We start from the raw sequence: 15,865 nt of genomic DNA, 5'->3' as shown, positions 1-15,865 counted from the left end.
TGAAGCTTCAGCCCAGCAGGCAGAAGCTGCGGGGTAGAGCGCCCTGCCGGCTCAGCCCTGCCGCTCAGCCGGGCCGCTATGTCCTGTCTCTGATAACCAGCTGTCAGCAGAGCCCCAAGCGGCGGGGCGCACCCGGGTTTGTTTGCCAAGCCCGAGTGTTGGAGCTTCCTGGACCCTCCTGCCCTGGAAGGGAGGGGGTCGGTGCAGCAGCAGGCCAGGTGGCATCTCCGGCGGAGAAGGGACAGAATCGCAGGGTGCCCATCCACGCAGGTCCACTGCCTCAGTGGCCCCATCTCACGGCACTCTCCTCGTCCCAGGCCCGGAGGCAGTCCAGTGGGGGTCACTGAGCAAGGGGCAGAGCCGGGCGGGGTGGTGCACAGCCAGCAGAGGAACGACAGGACGCTGGGTACTCCCTCACTCACCCACCGCCCCCCACCCGCACCCAGACCCGATGCAGATATGGAAAGGAGTCCCTGGCTCTAGGGCAGGGAGGTAGCTGCCCTCAAGGGACAGAGGCGCTCGGACCCCGATCACCCAGGGTAGGGCCCGGACCTCCTGACCCCGCCCCCGGGGCGGCCATCTCATTTGCATGGCCCCGCCCGAGGGCGGCCATTGGTAGCGGCGGCGGGAGGCCGGGCCTGAGTGGTTGCGGGTGTGGGGCGGCGGGGGCGGCGGGGGCGGGGCGGCGCGGAGCCGGGCGCAGGGGAGGTAGCTGCAGCCGCCGCGGGAAGGTTTCGGCTTAGGGTCTGGGTCTGGCTCCGAGGGCGCGGGAGGCAGGGTGTCCCGGGGCGCGGCGGCTGCAGCGGGAGCATACTGAGCGCCAGCCAGCCCGCCTGCCATGTCCAGGAAAAAGACCCCCAAGAGCAAGGGGGGTAGCGCGCCCGCTACCTCCGCACTGCCCGTCACCCACGGGTCCCGGCCCGTGCGCCCCGGGACTGCGCGCCCTGGCCCCGAGGCACCTCCCAACGGGCCCCCGCAGTCCGGCCGGTCTTCGCTTGGCGGCGGCGGCGACTTCTACGACGTCGCCTTCAAGGTGAGCCGGGCACCCCCAGCCCCATGCCAGCGCAGCAGGTGGCGTCCGGCCGGAGCCGAGTGGGGAGGGGGTCCGGGGAAAGGGTGCAGGGCCCTGCAGACCTTCGGCGAGGAGCTGGCTCGAGCGGCACCCCGCAGCTGCAGTTGGCATGGCTGGCGCGGTGCATCTCACACACACACACACACACACAGAGCTGTCAAACCCGGGTTTGGGATACCCAATATATGGCAGGGCCTGCCCCCTCCCCACCCCCCACCTAGCTGGCCGGACAAGGGGTCCTGCGGAAGTCAGAGCCTGGCAGGTGTCCTCTCCCTGTTCCCTTATGCTCCTGCCCCCACCCACGCTCATCATTTCCCATATGCTGCCTTCTCTCACCCCCAGGGTCTTTTGGTCTCTTCTCTTTAGGAGGCGAGACTAAGAAGAGGTTTGCCAGTTTGGTGGGGAATGCTGAGGCCTCCTTCAGGCCAAGGCAGAAGCTTGTGAATTGTGGGGGCGGGGGTGGCAGGCCCATCTTTGGGTTTTGGAGCCTTTGGCAACAGGCTGGGGGAGGGGAGGAGGAGAGGGAGGCCTGACTGCCCCTCCTTGTCCACAGACGTGTCTGAGCCTCTCCTCATGTCAAGATCTGACCCTCACTTGGCAAATTCCTCTAGAGCCTTGCTGGGATTGGAAGAAGCCCCCTGGCACAGAGGCCCCCCCACCCAGACCTCCCAGTGGCCAACCCTCAGGTTCTGCTCCCCACTAAGCCCCAAATGCTCCCCTTCCAGACCAAGCATGGTGTCCAGGTAGCACCCTGGATGGAGGCAGCTACTCCCACTTCCCACTGATGGAGACAGGCCAATGTTCAGGAGAGGGGACAGAACCTTCTAGAGGTGGAAGCTGGAAGTCCAGGCTCTGTGTCTCCCCCAGGCCCTGCTGAACCTGCAGACTTAGGATACCTCTCTCCACTCCTGACCCTCACCCACAGCCCATCTGACCAGGCCAGCTCAGGGTAGACCAGACACCCCTCCGGGTGGGCCAGCACCCAGGTCCCCTCTGCTCTTTCTTTGTGCCCCAGGTCATGCTGGTGGGAGACTCGGGCGTGGGGAAGACCTGCTTACTCGTGCGCTTTAAGGATGGAGCTTTCCTGGCAGGGACCTTCATCTCCACTGTGGGCATCGACTTCAGGGTAAGAGTGGAGGCTGATGTCCTGAGCACTGACTGGGCCCAGCCCATGCCCTGGGCCCCCAACACCAGCTAATAGCTGCTTGAAACACCCCTGGGCAGCTGGTTCTCCATTATCCCTGTGGCACCGACAGGCTCATGAGGTGGAGCTCCTGGCTGGACCACCTGGCTCCCATGGTCAAGGTGGTTGAGGTGGGATGCCTTAACCACCAAGCTGCCTGCCTCCCGACATCTCAAGGTCCTGGAGAGAGGTGGTGGCTGTATACAATTGAAGCAGAGATGGTACCCCTGTGCCCGGGGCTGGCACGGCCCTGGGGGCTGTATCTTGTGCACTGGGGGCAGTGGATGCTAGTGTCCCCATGGGAACTCAAGACCCATGTCCACTCAGGAGGCCAGCATCACTGCCCCACTGTACAGAGGGGCCCTGAAGTGCCAGGTGGCCTGCCCAGGCCATACCAGAGAGATGGCTGTGGCATTGAAGCACACACCTGGTCTCAGAGCCAGGGAGAAGTCCCTGCCCTTGGGTGAGGAGGCTTATGGGAAATGCTCCCACCTGGCTGCTTTCCCTGGCGGAGCCCCCTCACCACCTCACACCCTGCTAGAGGGCTATGTCCTGGGGTCCTTCTGGGGGATGTCCCTCGACTTGGCTCCCCAAGAGCCCTCCAGCCCCCAAGCAGCCTGTGGGGTCACAGGGGAATGATGGGGGCCACAGCTCTAGGCCTGCAGGGCTCAGGCACTAGTCTAAATTCCACGTGCTGAGGTGATGTGTTCTCAGCAAATCCCAAATTTGCATTTTTCTCACCCTTTCATTAGATCCAGTCAGCAGAAAGCTGGCAGGGAGGCTCCTTCTGGGGACTGGGAATGGGGGGCTCCCTCCAGTCTGGGGAGCCATTCTCTACCCTGTCTGTGGGGGCAGAGCCCCTCAAGTCCTCTGGGATGAAGTAAGGGTTGAGGTGACAGAAGGGGGAGGTTTAGGCCCAGTCCTCTGCCTGTTCTGGACTCACCTCCCCACTTCTCACCTCCCCTCTTGGCTCTGGGGCAGGTGGTGAGGCTGTGTGGTTCACACCCCTGTTCAGGGTGCCAGGGAAGGCAGGATGTCCTCCCCACCCTCCCTGCAGCAGGGCAGATGGCTGCACCCAGTTCCCTGGAGACCCAGAAGCACCCTGACAGCAGGCGCTGGGTGAAGAGGGAGGTGGTGCTGTTTCTGCTGCCTGGGGCCTCAGCTGGTGGTTAGCAGCTCCTGTCCCCACCCCAGCAGATAGGAACCGGGGTTGAGCCACTCCCTGCTCTAGCCCTGAACTGAGAGGGCCTGGCTAGGGAGCATCATCAGCCAGCAAGCAAGCACATAATGAGCACCAGGCTAAGTGTGTACCAGGCCAAGTTCTCGGCTCTGTGCTTACTGCATGGGGCCCTATCCTCAGGCAGCTGCCGTGGGAGCGGGAAGAGAGGCTTTCAAATTACAGCAAACACTTTAGCTCGTACCAGGCCAGACTCGTTTCTCAGTGTTTTTCATACAGTAGCTCATAAAGTAATCGGGGCAGCCATGTGATGAGCACTCTGGCTACCCCCATTTGTGGATGGGGAAACTGAGGCAGTGTTAGTAATGGGCCTGGGGTCACACGGTGGGTGACTTCAAGTAAGTCGTGCAAGTGGCTCTAAGCAACCGGAGCAGTGTGTGCAGAGCTGTGAGAAGTGCTGGTGGCCTGGGAGAGGGGGCTGGAGCAGGGCCTTGAGACCTAGGAGCAGAGTGCAGGGGCAGGCGTGCAGTGTGAAGCTGAACCGGCAAGTAGGCTCAGAGAAGCCACCAGCGCTGGGCACCAGGGGGAGGAGGGCAGCCGGGGTAAAGGAGAGAGAGGGGAGGGGCTGGGTGCAGAGCAACAGGACTCAGTGACTGGGGTGGGTGGTGACCGGGGGCCCTGCAGGGCAGGGGAGCCGGTGGGGCTGTGTGTCAGGCCTCCAGGAGGGGCAGAGGAAGAACCACCTGGCCCAGAATGGACACAGCTGGCCATGGAGGGTGGCAACCTTCCAGCCCATCAGGCCAGCCAGCTGAGCGGGGGCGGCCTGGGCACCCTCTGTGCACGGGTCACCAGGAGAGGCTCAGCAGCAGGAGGTATAGGAGGTATGGGGGGGAGCTGGGTGGACACCAGGACTTGGATTCAAGGGGAAGCTTTATCTGTAGGCAGAGGGCAGTGAGGTAGTCGGACAAGAACCAGGTGGGCCGTGGAGGCAGAGCCAGCTGAGGCCCAGGATAATGAATTAGGGACGCACCAGGGGCCCCTCAGTCCCAGGCTCAGTCCTGGCCTGGCACTGCCTGCCTCCCCCACCCTATCCACCCCCTTCCCCCCCACCCCCTGCCGGAGGCTGGCACCAGTCTAGCAGCTGCCTAGGACGGTGCACTCGGCCCTGGGCCCTCCTTGGAGCTGGCTGGTTGTGTTTCAGAACAAAGTTCTGGATGTGGATGGCATGAAGGTGAAGCTGCAGGTGAGAGGCGACTGGGGGAGGGGGAATTGAGAGCAGGGGGCACCTGGGAAGGACTGGGCAGCCCTGACAGTTGCACTATGCCCTTGCTGCAGATCTGGGACACGGCTGGCCAGGAAAGGTTCCGCAGCGTCACCCACGCCTACTACCGAGACGCTCATGGTGAGCTGATGGGCACCGTACCCTAGCTCCAGGGAGTCGGGGCCACACTCCCTAGGCTTCTGCTTGGACAAGGGCAACCTGGGTGTGAGTGGGCACAAGTGTGAAGGGTGCGATGCATGAGAGTGAGGGTGATGGGGAGCCGCTGTGGGCTCTGCAGGTGTCCTCACTGGCCCTCTGCCCCCAGCACTGCTGCTGCTCTATGACGTCACCAACAAGGCCTCCTTCGACAGCATCCAGGTCAGTGGCTTCCTTCCTGGTGGCGGAAACAGGCCGAGATGGGGCCTGACCCCATCCCCAGCCTCCCTCAGGCACAAATGGCATCAGGATCCCAGAGTTCTGAGGACCCTACTGACAAGTGTGGAGAGGCAAAGACTGCCCCTCTGGGCTCCTGATGGCCCAAGTACAGTGGCTCAGGTTGACAGTGAGCTGAAGGGGGCCGGGGTGACCTTCTAGTCCACCAGCCCAACTCCTTAGATAAGGTACCTGTTGGACCGCCCCTGCACGGCACATGGGGAGCACTAGTCCAGGGGCCCTCCTGTTAGCCAGACACTGACAGGCACTGTGGGGTGTGTCCTGGAGCGGGGCAAGGGGTGCCAGGAGCTCCAGCCTGTCCTCAGCTCTCGCCCCACAGGCCTGGCTGACAGAGATCCAGGAGTACGCCCAGCATGACGTGGTACTCATGCTACTGGGGAACAAGGTGGGCACCCCAGCCTCTCTCATCTACCCTGGCTCTACAGAGGGTGCAGGGTGGTAGGGGAGTGAGCTGGGGCCAACTCTCACCAAGACTCCTGTGCCAGGTGGACTCTGCCCAGGAGCGTGTGGTGAAAAGGGAGGATGGGGAGAAGCTGGCCAAGGTGAGCTGCGGTTGGGTGGGCAGCCAGAGAGTGCCCCTGGGGCCGCAGGGCCTGAGCTGTCCCCACCGGGTTGCCAACGGCCGTTTGCAGGAGTACGGGCTGCCGTTTATGGAGACCAGCGCCAAGACGGGACTCAATGTGGACTTGGCTTTCATGGCCATAGCAAAGTAAGTCCTGGCAGTTATCAGGAAGACCCCCAGACCCAGTGTCTGAATCCCCTTGTTGGGGGTACAGGCCACCCTATTCCATGGTCATCCCTGCCCCACAGGGAGTTGAAGCAGCGCTGCATGAAAGCTCCCAGTGAGCCTCGCTTTCAGCTGCACGACTATATCAAGAGGGAGGGCCGGGGGGCCTCCTGCTGCAAACCCTGAACCTGGCTGGGGACAGCCACCGGGGTGTTCTCCTGGAAGACTGGATAGAGTCTACACACCCCTGACTTCACCACCCAGCAGCCAGTCCCAGGGTGTCTGTTTTTAGGAATCCCAGGCTGAGCCTTGCCCTTTCCTCGTCTGGGCAGCCATCCAGAGCCTCAGTCCCAACAAACAGGCTTCAGGAAGCCAAAGGGTCCGCAGCCCTCCTTCACCTGCTGCTGCCTGAGGGCCGTGCCCCCAAGGCCTTCACAGAAGAGCAACCAACTTCTACACAGGAGGGCTACCCAACAATGTACAGACTGCCAGGCGCCTGGTCCTCCGGACCACGGTGCTCTGCCGCCCCCTCCTGGGCATGCCCAGCTTCCAGGCTGGGCTGCGGTGCCCACGCCACGTGTACAGTGCCTAAACACCTAGAAAGCCATGTCTGCAGCTGCACATGTTGCCCAGGCAGGATTCCTGCCCACACCTGGGGCAGAGGGCTTCACCGCGAATCACATCAAGGATCAGAGCTGCCTGCTACCAGCCCACCCACCAGGAGGCCCTGGTTCAAACATCAACAGGGTCTTTCATGTTACCCTGGAGGATGCCAAGGCTGTGGCTTTGTAATGCAGTGAATAGCATGTGGGAAGCCACAGAAATGTCAGGCAAACCAGGACTGCCAGCCCTCACCTGCTGACCAGGGTACCATCTCAGCAGGCTGACACAGGGCCTGGGCTTGGCAAGGTCAAGCCAGGGGGGGTGGGCAGGGCACTCCACCTTGTACTAAAACCTTGAAGTCAGTGTTTTGATTGAGAGCTTTTGTTTCCAGTCCTAGTGAATAAAGTTGTGTTTTCTGGAGTGCTTGCCTTGTCCATTGAAAGCAGTGCTCAGGGACTGTTAGTGAGGAATTACAGGAATTAAGAGTTCACCACCCACCCCAAGGCAAAGGCACACAAGAAACCTATCCTTACAGGTAAAAACAGAGAAGGAAGTCCAAATAGGTGGAAAGTCACTGGCGTGAACTTCCATTTTCATGCTCTGCCCCTAACTGAGACTGCCCAGGGATGACCCAGTCGTCCCATGGAGTCCTCTGGGGTGCAAACAGGCATGAAAATAAAGACACGTGTGCTCCAATCAACTCACCACCTTTGCTTTATTGCTGAGCACTTCAGAGACTTACAGATGTCTTCTTTGAGGAAAGAATCCAACGAGACGAAGAATCCAGAAGAGACCAAGACTGTGAAACAGATGTGTTGGGCTGGAAAATCCCCTTGACCACAAGAATGAGGAAACTGTAGTCGCTTTGTCTTCCACCCAGTCAGGACCCGAAGCTCCTGCTAATACCTTATCTTGAAGTGTCAGCAGGAGAATGGTTGCAGCTGCTCAGCCACCTTTCTCTTACCTCAAATCTCCCAAGTGACGTGGACCCCAAGAACTCTTTATTGGGAGGATGTGAGGCAGAGGTCTGTCTTCTGTAGCTTCTGCAGGCTGGCACTGGGCTCGTGGACCCTACCTAACTGGGGCCACGGAACTCTTGCCCTATCTTGTCCAGGGGCCCCAGGGTGACTTCTGCTGTTATTCCAGTAGGATCTATGTCAGGGAATGGCTGGAATCCCTGCATCACCATCATCTTGATGTGGAATTGTTGCAACCTGGAAGCAAACTTAACAAGCAGATTAAAAAGGCAGGGGCCAAAGTTCAGTAAAAGGGTTATGGCAACTAGAGGCCCAAGCAGGGGCTAAGAACTAGGTCACACTTGGTAACATCTCCTTAATTGCAGTCTAGGTCAGCGCTTGGGTTACCCTGTCTGAAGGAGTGAAGTCATTTGGCGTGGTCACATTTTCTTGACGTTCTCTTCTACTAGCCCAGTGTTATTGATGTAGGTGCAACATGTCTTACTGAGAACTGCACATACTCCTCCTTGTTTGGCTAGGAGGAAGTCCAAGGCCAGTCTATTAGCCATCACTTTACTAGCCAAGGAACTTAGAGACAATGAGAGTCTGGTGAGTGCATTCCCTGTGGATTCACTCAGGACAGGGCTTCTGAAAGATTGTGGAGCACCACTTCATGATAAACAAAGCCTCCCAAGGGGCCACCAAACCAACGGCAGCTCCATTTCCTGCTGAAAGGAGGACAATTGCCCTTTTGCCCCAGGGGTGGGTGATATTATAGATGGCAATCCCTGGGTTTGTTTGATTACTAGTGTTACACTGTCCTGTAAACAGAGCACTGTCTATACAAGGAAAGGCCACAGCTAATCCCAGGAAAGGGAAAGAGGAATTGGGTTTTTTTTGAAGAGGACAGTCAGTTTGCACCTGGACCACAAAGGAATAGATGTCTGGGAGGGGCACATGCCTGACGTACTGTTGTGGAATTAAACTACTTCAGCAGAGTCTGCCCAAGGTGGGGGTTCCGGTACAGTTGGAGGAGAGGATCCCACCACTGAATAAGGGTGTATGAGTCTTCTCGAAGGCTTTGGGAGAGGCAAAAAACATGTACCTCATGCAAGGAAGATGTGTGTTAGACGCTTGGCGCCAGGCCTGTCCAGGAGACACATCCCACCGGCCAACTGATCTTGGAGGAACCAATGGGTGGCATTGCCTGTTTGATCTTCGCAATTAAAATTATGGGTAATGGTGGTGATGTCAACTGCTGGTGCATTGCAGAATTTAGTTCCAGGCTCCTGGCATGGGCAGCAAGATGAGTTACCTTTATGACGGAGTACAAAACAAATATGCTTTGATGGGGGTAGCTTTGTGTGCTGGATGCACTAACGAGAGGGGTCAGGTCCAGGCATGGAAGCTGTGCCAAGGGCTGGATGTGGACTCTGAGGGGAGCAGGGGTCGCAGGACCTTCAGCCAGAGTTAAGTTCAAGGTCATCATTACTGGGTATGTAGCTTAGTTCTTTAAGCTGATAGGCGTCGCTTTGAGGATTGGGACGGTAGACCCAGCACTGAGACAGATTCTCTCCCTGAGCAATAATTTTAAAAAAAATATTTATATATTTGGTTGAACCGGGTCTTAGTTGTGGCAGGCGGGCTCCTTAGTTGCAGCTCCAGGGGTCCTTAGTTGCAGCTTGCCAGCTCCTTAGTTGTGGCATGCACGTGGGATCTAATTCCCTGACCAGGGATCGAACCCAGGCCCCCTGCATTGGGAGTGTGGAGTCTTATCCACTACGCCACTAGGGAAGTCCTGCAATAATTCTTGAGAGATTTACTATTGCGTTGGATCCTCACTCCCCTGACATGAATCCCCAGAGGAGGAAGAGAAAAGTTAGGGTGACTAATAACTTCATAATGACATCAATCAGAATTCTAATTTAGGAAGCAACCGGAATGCAAGTAGCGTTAAAAGAAATCCTGCAGTAAACAAGAGCCCAGTAGCAAATACGGGCTCCCAGCCTACTGTCATTTATCTTGCTTTTGTTACCCGGAGAGCCCCAAATTAATTACTGTCAGAGTGAGAGTTTACTTATCAATGCGGTTGTCACTGGCTTGGGGGTCACCTTCTTGAAGAGATATTTGAGGTCTTGGGCAGGTTCACGGGAATAGCTGGGATGTGGGTCTTCAGGTTCCTGTAACAGATCAGTGGAAGCAGGTTTAATTCTGGGTAGATGGACGCAACTAGTGACTCCATTAAGTTTAACCGCTGTAGGGGTGCTTAGCAAAACTTGATCAAGACTCTTGCTTTGGGAGTACCTGGTCACCAGAGGACTCATTTTTCCAGGTCCCAGTACCCAGGGTTTACAATGGAGTAACTGGGGCTGTTATCTGGGGGAGAGGTGAACTGTTTCCATATTCTTGAATAGCCCCCTTCGGACCTGGCCCAGGTTAATGTATTTAAGGTGTGCCTAGGTTTCTAAGCTGGTTACCATGTCCAGGGTGAGGAATAGCCTACCATATGTCATTTCAAAGGGGCTCAACCTAGTTGTTTTAGGGGCTGCCCCTAAAGAGTTGCTGGCAGCAGGTGGTACCCCTGCTATTATCAGGTTCTGCTATTTAATGACAAGAGCTTACCCAAGGTTTTCTTTAGGGTATTATTTGGCTGTTCCACCTTTCCTGAGGACTGAGGTCTGCAGGACAAATAAAGGTAGTATCTATTTCCTAGGGTCTTTTGGGTAACCTTTGCTATGAATTGAGGGTCCACTGTCAATCTGGAGGTGTCAGGGCAACCCAAACCTAGGGATAATTGCCTTCAGAAGCGCTCTAGCCACTTCAGTTGCCTTTTCTGTGCTAGTGGGAAAGGCCTCCACCCATCCAGTAAAACTACCCACAAAGACTAATATTTGAAGCCCTGGAAAGAAGCCACCTGAGTGAAATCCATTTGCCAGTCCTCTCCTGGCTAAGGCCCATGTTGCTGGACTGGGCTCACAAAAGGCAGGGGAGGGGCTTGAGATGGCCTCCTTATTATGGGTGGCACAGAGGGCACAGGCTCGAGTAACCATTTGATCATATCTGGGAGTCATTTTCTCCTTAAAAGCCAGAAAAGCACTGTAGACATAGTATCCTTCCCCAGATGGAGAAAAATCACGTAGCCCTTGAATTTTCCATTGGTCAGAAAAAGCGATTGATGTGCCACCAGACTTCTGTTCCCTTAGTTCACCCTTTTTCTTGCGCCCAGGTTTCCTCAGGAGTACCTGGGCATGTTAGAAGGGGTAAGGGATGGAATTAATGTCATTTGTTGTATCAAGACCGCTTTCTCTGCTTCTCCATCTGCCCTGTTGTTCCCTTTGATAATTTGGGAGATTCCCTTTTGGTGTCCATGGCAGTGAATGACTGTTACTTGATTTGTTTGGTTTTTGAGCTGCCTCTGTGAGATCTCAGCCCCATACTTTACAGGGGAGTTTTTTGCATTCAAGTCCTGTTTCCATATGGCTCCATTGGCATGTAGAGGTAGGCATACACAGAGCCTGTGTATATAATTTTTCCTTCCCCTAGGGTTAAGGCTTGGGTTAGAGTTCGGCCTTCTGGGCTGCCACGTTGGGCAGCACAAAGTTTTCACCTCTATGATGCTCTGCCCTCCTGAGCCCGTCCTTAATGAACTGCGATCAGTAAACCATTCTTCCTCAGGATTGTCAAGTCTTGATCTGTCATGAGGCCTATAGGGACAAACCTGGTCAAGGTAGGAATGTATTACCTTTGGGACTTCAGCAGGCATCAGTGTAGTTGGTTTGAGGGTGTGGCAATTTTTAAATTTTATTAATGTAGAGTTGATTTACAATGTTGTTAGTTTCTGGTGTACAGCAAAGTGATTGTTATATGTATATATTTTTCCATCTTTTCCATTATGGTTTATTACAAGATACCGAATAGTTTCTTGTGCTATATAGTACGACCCTGTTGTTTATCTATCCTATGTATTAGTTTGCATCTACCCCAAACTCCTAGTCCTTCCCTCCCCCAGGCCACAAGTCTTTTCTCTGTCTTGAGCCTATTTTTGTTTCACAGATGTTCCTTTGTGCTGTAGTTTGGATTCCACAAATAAATGATATATGGTATGTCTAACTTACTTCGCTTAGTATTTCTAGGTCCATCCATGTTGCTGCAAATGGCATTATTTCGTTCTTTTTAATGGCTAAGTAGTATTCCATTGTATATATCTACATCTTTATCCACTACTCTACTGGACCTTTAGGTTTCCGGGTCTTGGTTGTTGCAAATAGTGCTGCAGTGAACACTGGGGTGCATGTATCTTTTCAAATGTCTGGGTATATGCCCAGGAGTGGGATCGCAGGATCCTATGGCAACTGTAGTTTTAGGAACCTCCATACTGTTTTCCATAGTGGCTGCACCAATTTACATTCCCACCAACAGTGTTAAGAGGGTTCCGTTTTTCTCAGTGTTGGGAGTTTTGAGGGTTACCTCTTGGGAGTCAAGAAGTAAACGCTGGTACTTAGTACGGTGGCCTCTGATCTCTAGTGTCCTTTGTACTTGATGTTGGGGGGCAGGGGTCTGGACTTCAGTGGCTGTCCAAGGTAAGCTTGTTAGCTTCTTCCACTGATAAAGTGGTGGCAGCTGCTGGCCGAAAGCAGCCAGGCCAACCTTGGGGCACATCATCTAGTTGTGTGGAAAAATAGCCTATTGGCTGAGGAACTTCTAGTTTCTTTTAGGACCCCCAGAGCTTTTAGGGGGTTAGGACTTCTTACAAAATGAATGGCTTTTTAAAACTGAGGAGACCCAGAGCAGGAGCTTTAATGAGGACCTGTTTGATACTATTAAAAGCCTTTTCCTGTGTTCCTCAGCCCAATGTTATGGTTCTGTATCTGGGCTTTTAATAGCTTCATATAGGAGCTTAGACATTAGCCCAAACCCTGGGATCCAGAGTCAGCAAAACCCTGCCTTTTTACCTTTGTAAAAAGGTACAAAGAAACGTCTTTGGGGCACTTAGGCCTAACACTTTTCTATCTTGCGACAGCTGTCTACTTCCAGGGTTTATAACGTGTCCCATGTACTTAACTTGTTGCATTGAGATTTGTGCCTTTTTCTGGGAGACCCTGTAATCCTGGACCTCAAGGAAATTAAGAACTTCAATGATGTTCTCACTTGAGCCTCCACGGTGGGGCTACATGTTAATATATCATCTGCATACTGTAGCATAGCCCCTTTTAGGCCTATTTCCCCTTGGTTCCCTTCCTAGGGCCTGGGCAAACACTGTGAGCTGTGCCCAAACCCGTGGTAGGTAGTGCTGTCCAGGTGTATTGTTGCATTTGGCCCGAGTGGGGGTTAGTCCACTCGAAGGCAAACAAATATTGTGAGGGATGAACTGGGATGTAAAAGAAGGCATCCGTAAAGTCGAGCACAGTAAACCATTTACCATTTTCAAGGATTTGGGCTAGTATCTTATAAGAATTGGCCACAAGGGGGAGTATAGGAACCACTGCCTCTTACTGTTGAGGTCTTGCACCACCCTATATCCCCCCATGAGGCTTAACTGACAGAATAGGAGAATTGCATTGAGACTGACAGGGAACCAAGAGGCCATATTTTAAGAATTTATGTATGAGGGGTTGTAACCCCCCTTTTGCCTCTAACCTAATGGGATACTGTCTCTGGTTAGGGTAAGCAGCTTCTGGCTTAAGGCTAGTTTCTGCAGGTTGGGCATTTATAGCCCTCCCAGGGACTCCCCTTTGTCCAGTTTGCTGCAGGGTTCACTGCTTGTAGAATATCGCTGGGAACAAGCCCTTGCTCTTGTGTTGATCTGCCTTAGCCAGGGTTAAGATAAGGGGCTGCTCTGCTCGGGGCCTCCTAACAGTAATATCGCCTTGAGGGAGCCCAAAAGATCTCTCCCTAGTAGTGGGGTAGGACACTCAACTAAAAAGGCATGTTCAAAATGGTAAGTGAGAGCCCCAGTGAAGTGAAGGGTACAAGGCTTTCCATTAACACCAGTCACTGCAGCTTTTAGAGGAAAGAGGCCCAGCGTGAAAAATCAGGTCAGAGTAAGTGGCTCCTGTATCAATTTAAAAAATTGATCTTACCTGCCACCAGGGGCTCCTCAAGGGAGATAAGACATCTTGTGGGGTCGGGGCGGGGGGAGCCGCCAGAATCCCTGGGTTGCTTCAGTCATCCAGCATGGCCATCTCAGGAGCAGGAGCAGGAGCCCCCATTCCCCTTGGGGACCAAGGGCAGTCCCATCTCCAATGACTGGTCTGTTTGCAGACTGGGCAAGGGCCGGGAGCTTCTTCTGGTACTCATGGGCCCAATGGCCAGGTGACTTGCATTTGAAGCATTCCCCCTTGGTCTCGCCTCTGGACTGATGGTTCAACCTTCCTGCCCCCTTTGGGTTGCCCTGAGGTTGCAAGGCATGGCTGACAGCAACAGCTATCAGTTTAGCTTGAGCTTTGGCCTGCCTTTTTCCATGTTGAGTTCTATCCTCTTCCTCAGTTTGATATCCATTAAATATTCCAAAGGCCAGCTCTAGGAGTTTGTGGGCCTAACTGTAACTTTTGCAGTTTTTGCCTAACATCAGGGGCAGCAAGGACTGAACCTTGGGAGCAGAGAGATCTGTTAGCAAATTTTCTAAAAAGCCTCCACAAGCTGTCCCTGAAAGAGAACAGGGCTTTCTTCTTCCTCTTGGGTCACTTCCTTGACCTTTTCATAGTTGACTGGCTTCCAAATGCACTTTCTCGTTCCTTCTAATAGGCACTGGACCTTGTGTTTCCTGGCCTTTCCTCCCCAGGCAATTATAATCCCAAATGGGTTTATATGATTTGGGACTGCATCCCGAACAGCATAAATGTCGGGCTGGTCCCTGGCAAACTGGTCAGCGTACACCTGTGCTGCTGCCCATACCCTCTGCTTCTCCTCATGGGTACAGGAGGTAGGTAAGACCATTTGGACGTCCTTCCAAGTTAAATCAAGGGCCAGGGTTAGGGCCTGAAATCCCCCGTGAAGCTACTAGGGTCTTCAGAAAATTGGCCCAGTCTATGTTTGCAATGGGCTAAATCGATTAAGAAGGGCGCATGTAATCTTGATTGTGCCTTTGCCATTTGCCACTTCCCTAAGTGGGCATATTCTCCCTGATCCTGGGTGATAGGAAGTTCCACTATGGCTTACTCCAGCAGGACCAGCATTTTCAACCTGGGGTATCGTTGGGTACAGAAGAGCATAGGGAAGAAGGGTTTGGGATTGGCCAAGGGAATCCGGAGAAGTACAGGTACTTGTAGCGTAGAAAGGGCTCTGTTTCCCCCTTAAGAGTTGGGATGTAGTTAAGAAAAGATTGTCTATCTAGAATAACGGGAGGATTCTCTGATTCCCCAGGTCTCTGATTACAGGAGCTGCACAGAGTGGGATTACTGGAGTTGGGCGCAATGGAAGGTAGCACGAGGGCAAAGGAGTGTCGGTAGAGACAGACTAGGCAACAGAAGAGTCCAAAGTCATTCACCCTGCTTTCTTGGTAACAAAAATAAAACCTTAAGAGTCCTGTGAATTCTACCCGACATAGCACTGGATTTGGCAATGTCGCAGGAGCAGTTTAGGAATAAGGTTCAAGAAATCCTTTCCCCAAATGGCGCAAAATCCCAGCTTCCCGCCAAAGAGGGGTGCCTTACAAAAGAAAAGAGGCAGAGAGAGGGAGAAGCCAGCGGTCTCCAGGCGCAGCTGGGCAAGGCCCGTGATCTACCTTGAATCCAGGGATCCGAGTCGGGGCACCAAGGCCCCTAGACTGATGCTGATTTACCTCAAGGTCTCCAGCCGGATCACCGACAGTCCTGAAAATCAGAAACCGCCCAAATGCAGACAGATGCCCAATCCTGCCATTTCCGGCAAGACCTGTTTTCACCCCCCAGGCCCTTCCATCAAGGAGGCGCACCCTAAAGCCTCAGTCTTGCAAAATAATCAGACTGCGCGTGCAGTTTTCATACGAGGTGTCAGAAATTAAAGCAATTCATCACAGGCTCGGAACTGAATTTGGGAAACCAGGCCCAACCCAGCCTTACCTATACAGAGAAGCAGATCTGGAGATTCCGACTTCCCGACGGAACTGGGGGGAGGGTGAAGCAGAAACGTGTAGAACGCTGAGGACCAAGATGGGTCTCAGGCGGAGGCTGGACCCGGGGGCTAGGTTGGCTGGCAGGTTTGGGCCACTTCCCCAACCCCCCTCTGGGCCCGGTTCCTCCCTCGACCGTGGCGTACGGAACAAGGAACAACCAACCCCCCGACCTCGTACTTGATCCGGAAAGAACGCAGGAGTCTAAGGCTCAAGCTTTTATAGAAACTGCCCCACCTCTGCGATTGGGCAATCTCAGCGGAAGTATCTCCCCTCTTCACCGCTGATACGCTCCTTTCTCTACTCTCCAAGTCTCCACCAATCGAGCCTTGACATTTCTTTTG

At 54.3% G+C, this 15,865-nt stretch overlaps 1 protein-coding gene, 1 long non-coding RNA gene and 1 other non-coding gene across 3 annotated transcripts; 1 reads left to right on the top strand and 2 right to left on the bottom strand.

Moving 5' to 3' along the window:
* The first annotated feature begins 838 nt into the window (after positions 1-838).
* On the top strand, positions 839-6,059 carry RAB26 (RAB26, member RAS oncogene family). The gene is made up of 9 exons (XM_060078149.1): positions 839-1,033; positions 2,088-2,198; positions 4,634-4,675; positions 4,768-4,834; positions 5,019-5,071; positions 5,466-5,531; positions 5,632-5,688; positions 5,779-5,855; positions 5,957-6,059. Exons 1-9 carry the CDS (start codon positions 839-841, stop codon positions 6,057-6,059), a joined length of 771 nt encoding a protein of 256 aa, XP_059934132.1.
* Positions 6,060-7,174: 1,115 nt separating this feature from the next.
* LOC132476378 (uncharacterized) lies at positions 7,175-15,695 on the bottom strand. Its single transcript, XR_009530135.1, has 2 exons — positions 15,472-15,695; positions 7,175-15,243 (listed from the first exon to the last, which is right to left on the bottom strand). It is a non-coding gene; the product is annotated as an uncharacterized LOC132476378 (long non-coding RNA).
* Positions 15,349-15,431, bottom strand: LOC132477165 (small nucleolar RNA SNORD60). The gene has a single exon (XR_009530190.1). It is a non-coding gene; the product is annotated as a small nucleolar RNA SNORD60 (small nucleolar RNA).
* Positions 15,696-15,865: the final 170 nt, after the last annotated feature.

The sequence above is a fragment of the Mesoplodon densirostris genome, chromosome 16 (genome assembly GCF_025265405.1).
Source record: "Mesoplodon densirostris isolate mMesDen1 chromosome 16, mMesDen1 primary haplotype, whole genome shotgun sequence".
NCBI classification, from domain to species: domain Eukaryota; kingdom Metazoa; phylum Chordata; class Mammalia; order Artiodactyla; family Ziphiidae; genus Mesoplodon; species Mesoplodon densirostris.
The sequence above is the reverse complement of the archived record's forward strand: the minus strand, read 5'-3'. Positions and strand labels throughout refer to the sequence as shown.

Bases quoted from the DNA above. Each gene is read 5' to 3' on its own strand.
- RAB26 (XM_060078149.1), top strand. From the start codon at position 839: ATGTCCAGGAAAAAGACCCCCAAGAGCAAGGGGGGTAGCGCGCCCGCT. The intron at 4,676-4,767 runs GTGAGAGGCGAC...CCCTTGCTGCAG, and splicing joins GCATGAAGGTGAAGCTGCAG to ATCTGGGACACGGCTGGCCA. The intron at 5,856-5,956 runs GTAAGTCCTGGC...CCTGCCCCACAG, and splicing joins GCTTTCATGGCCATAGCAAA to GGAGTTGAAGCAGCGCTGCA.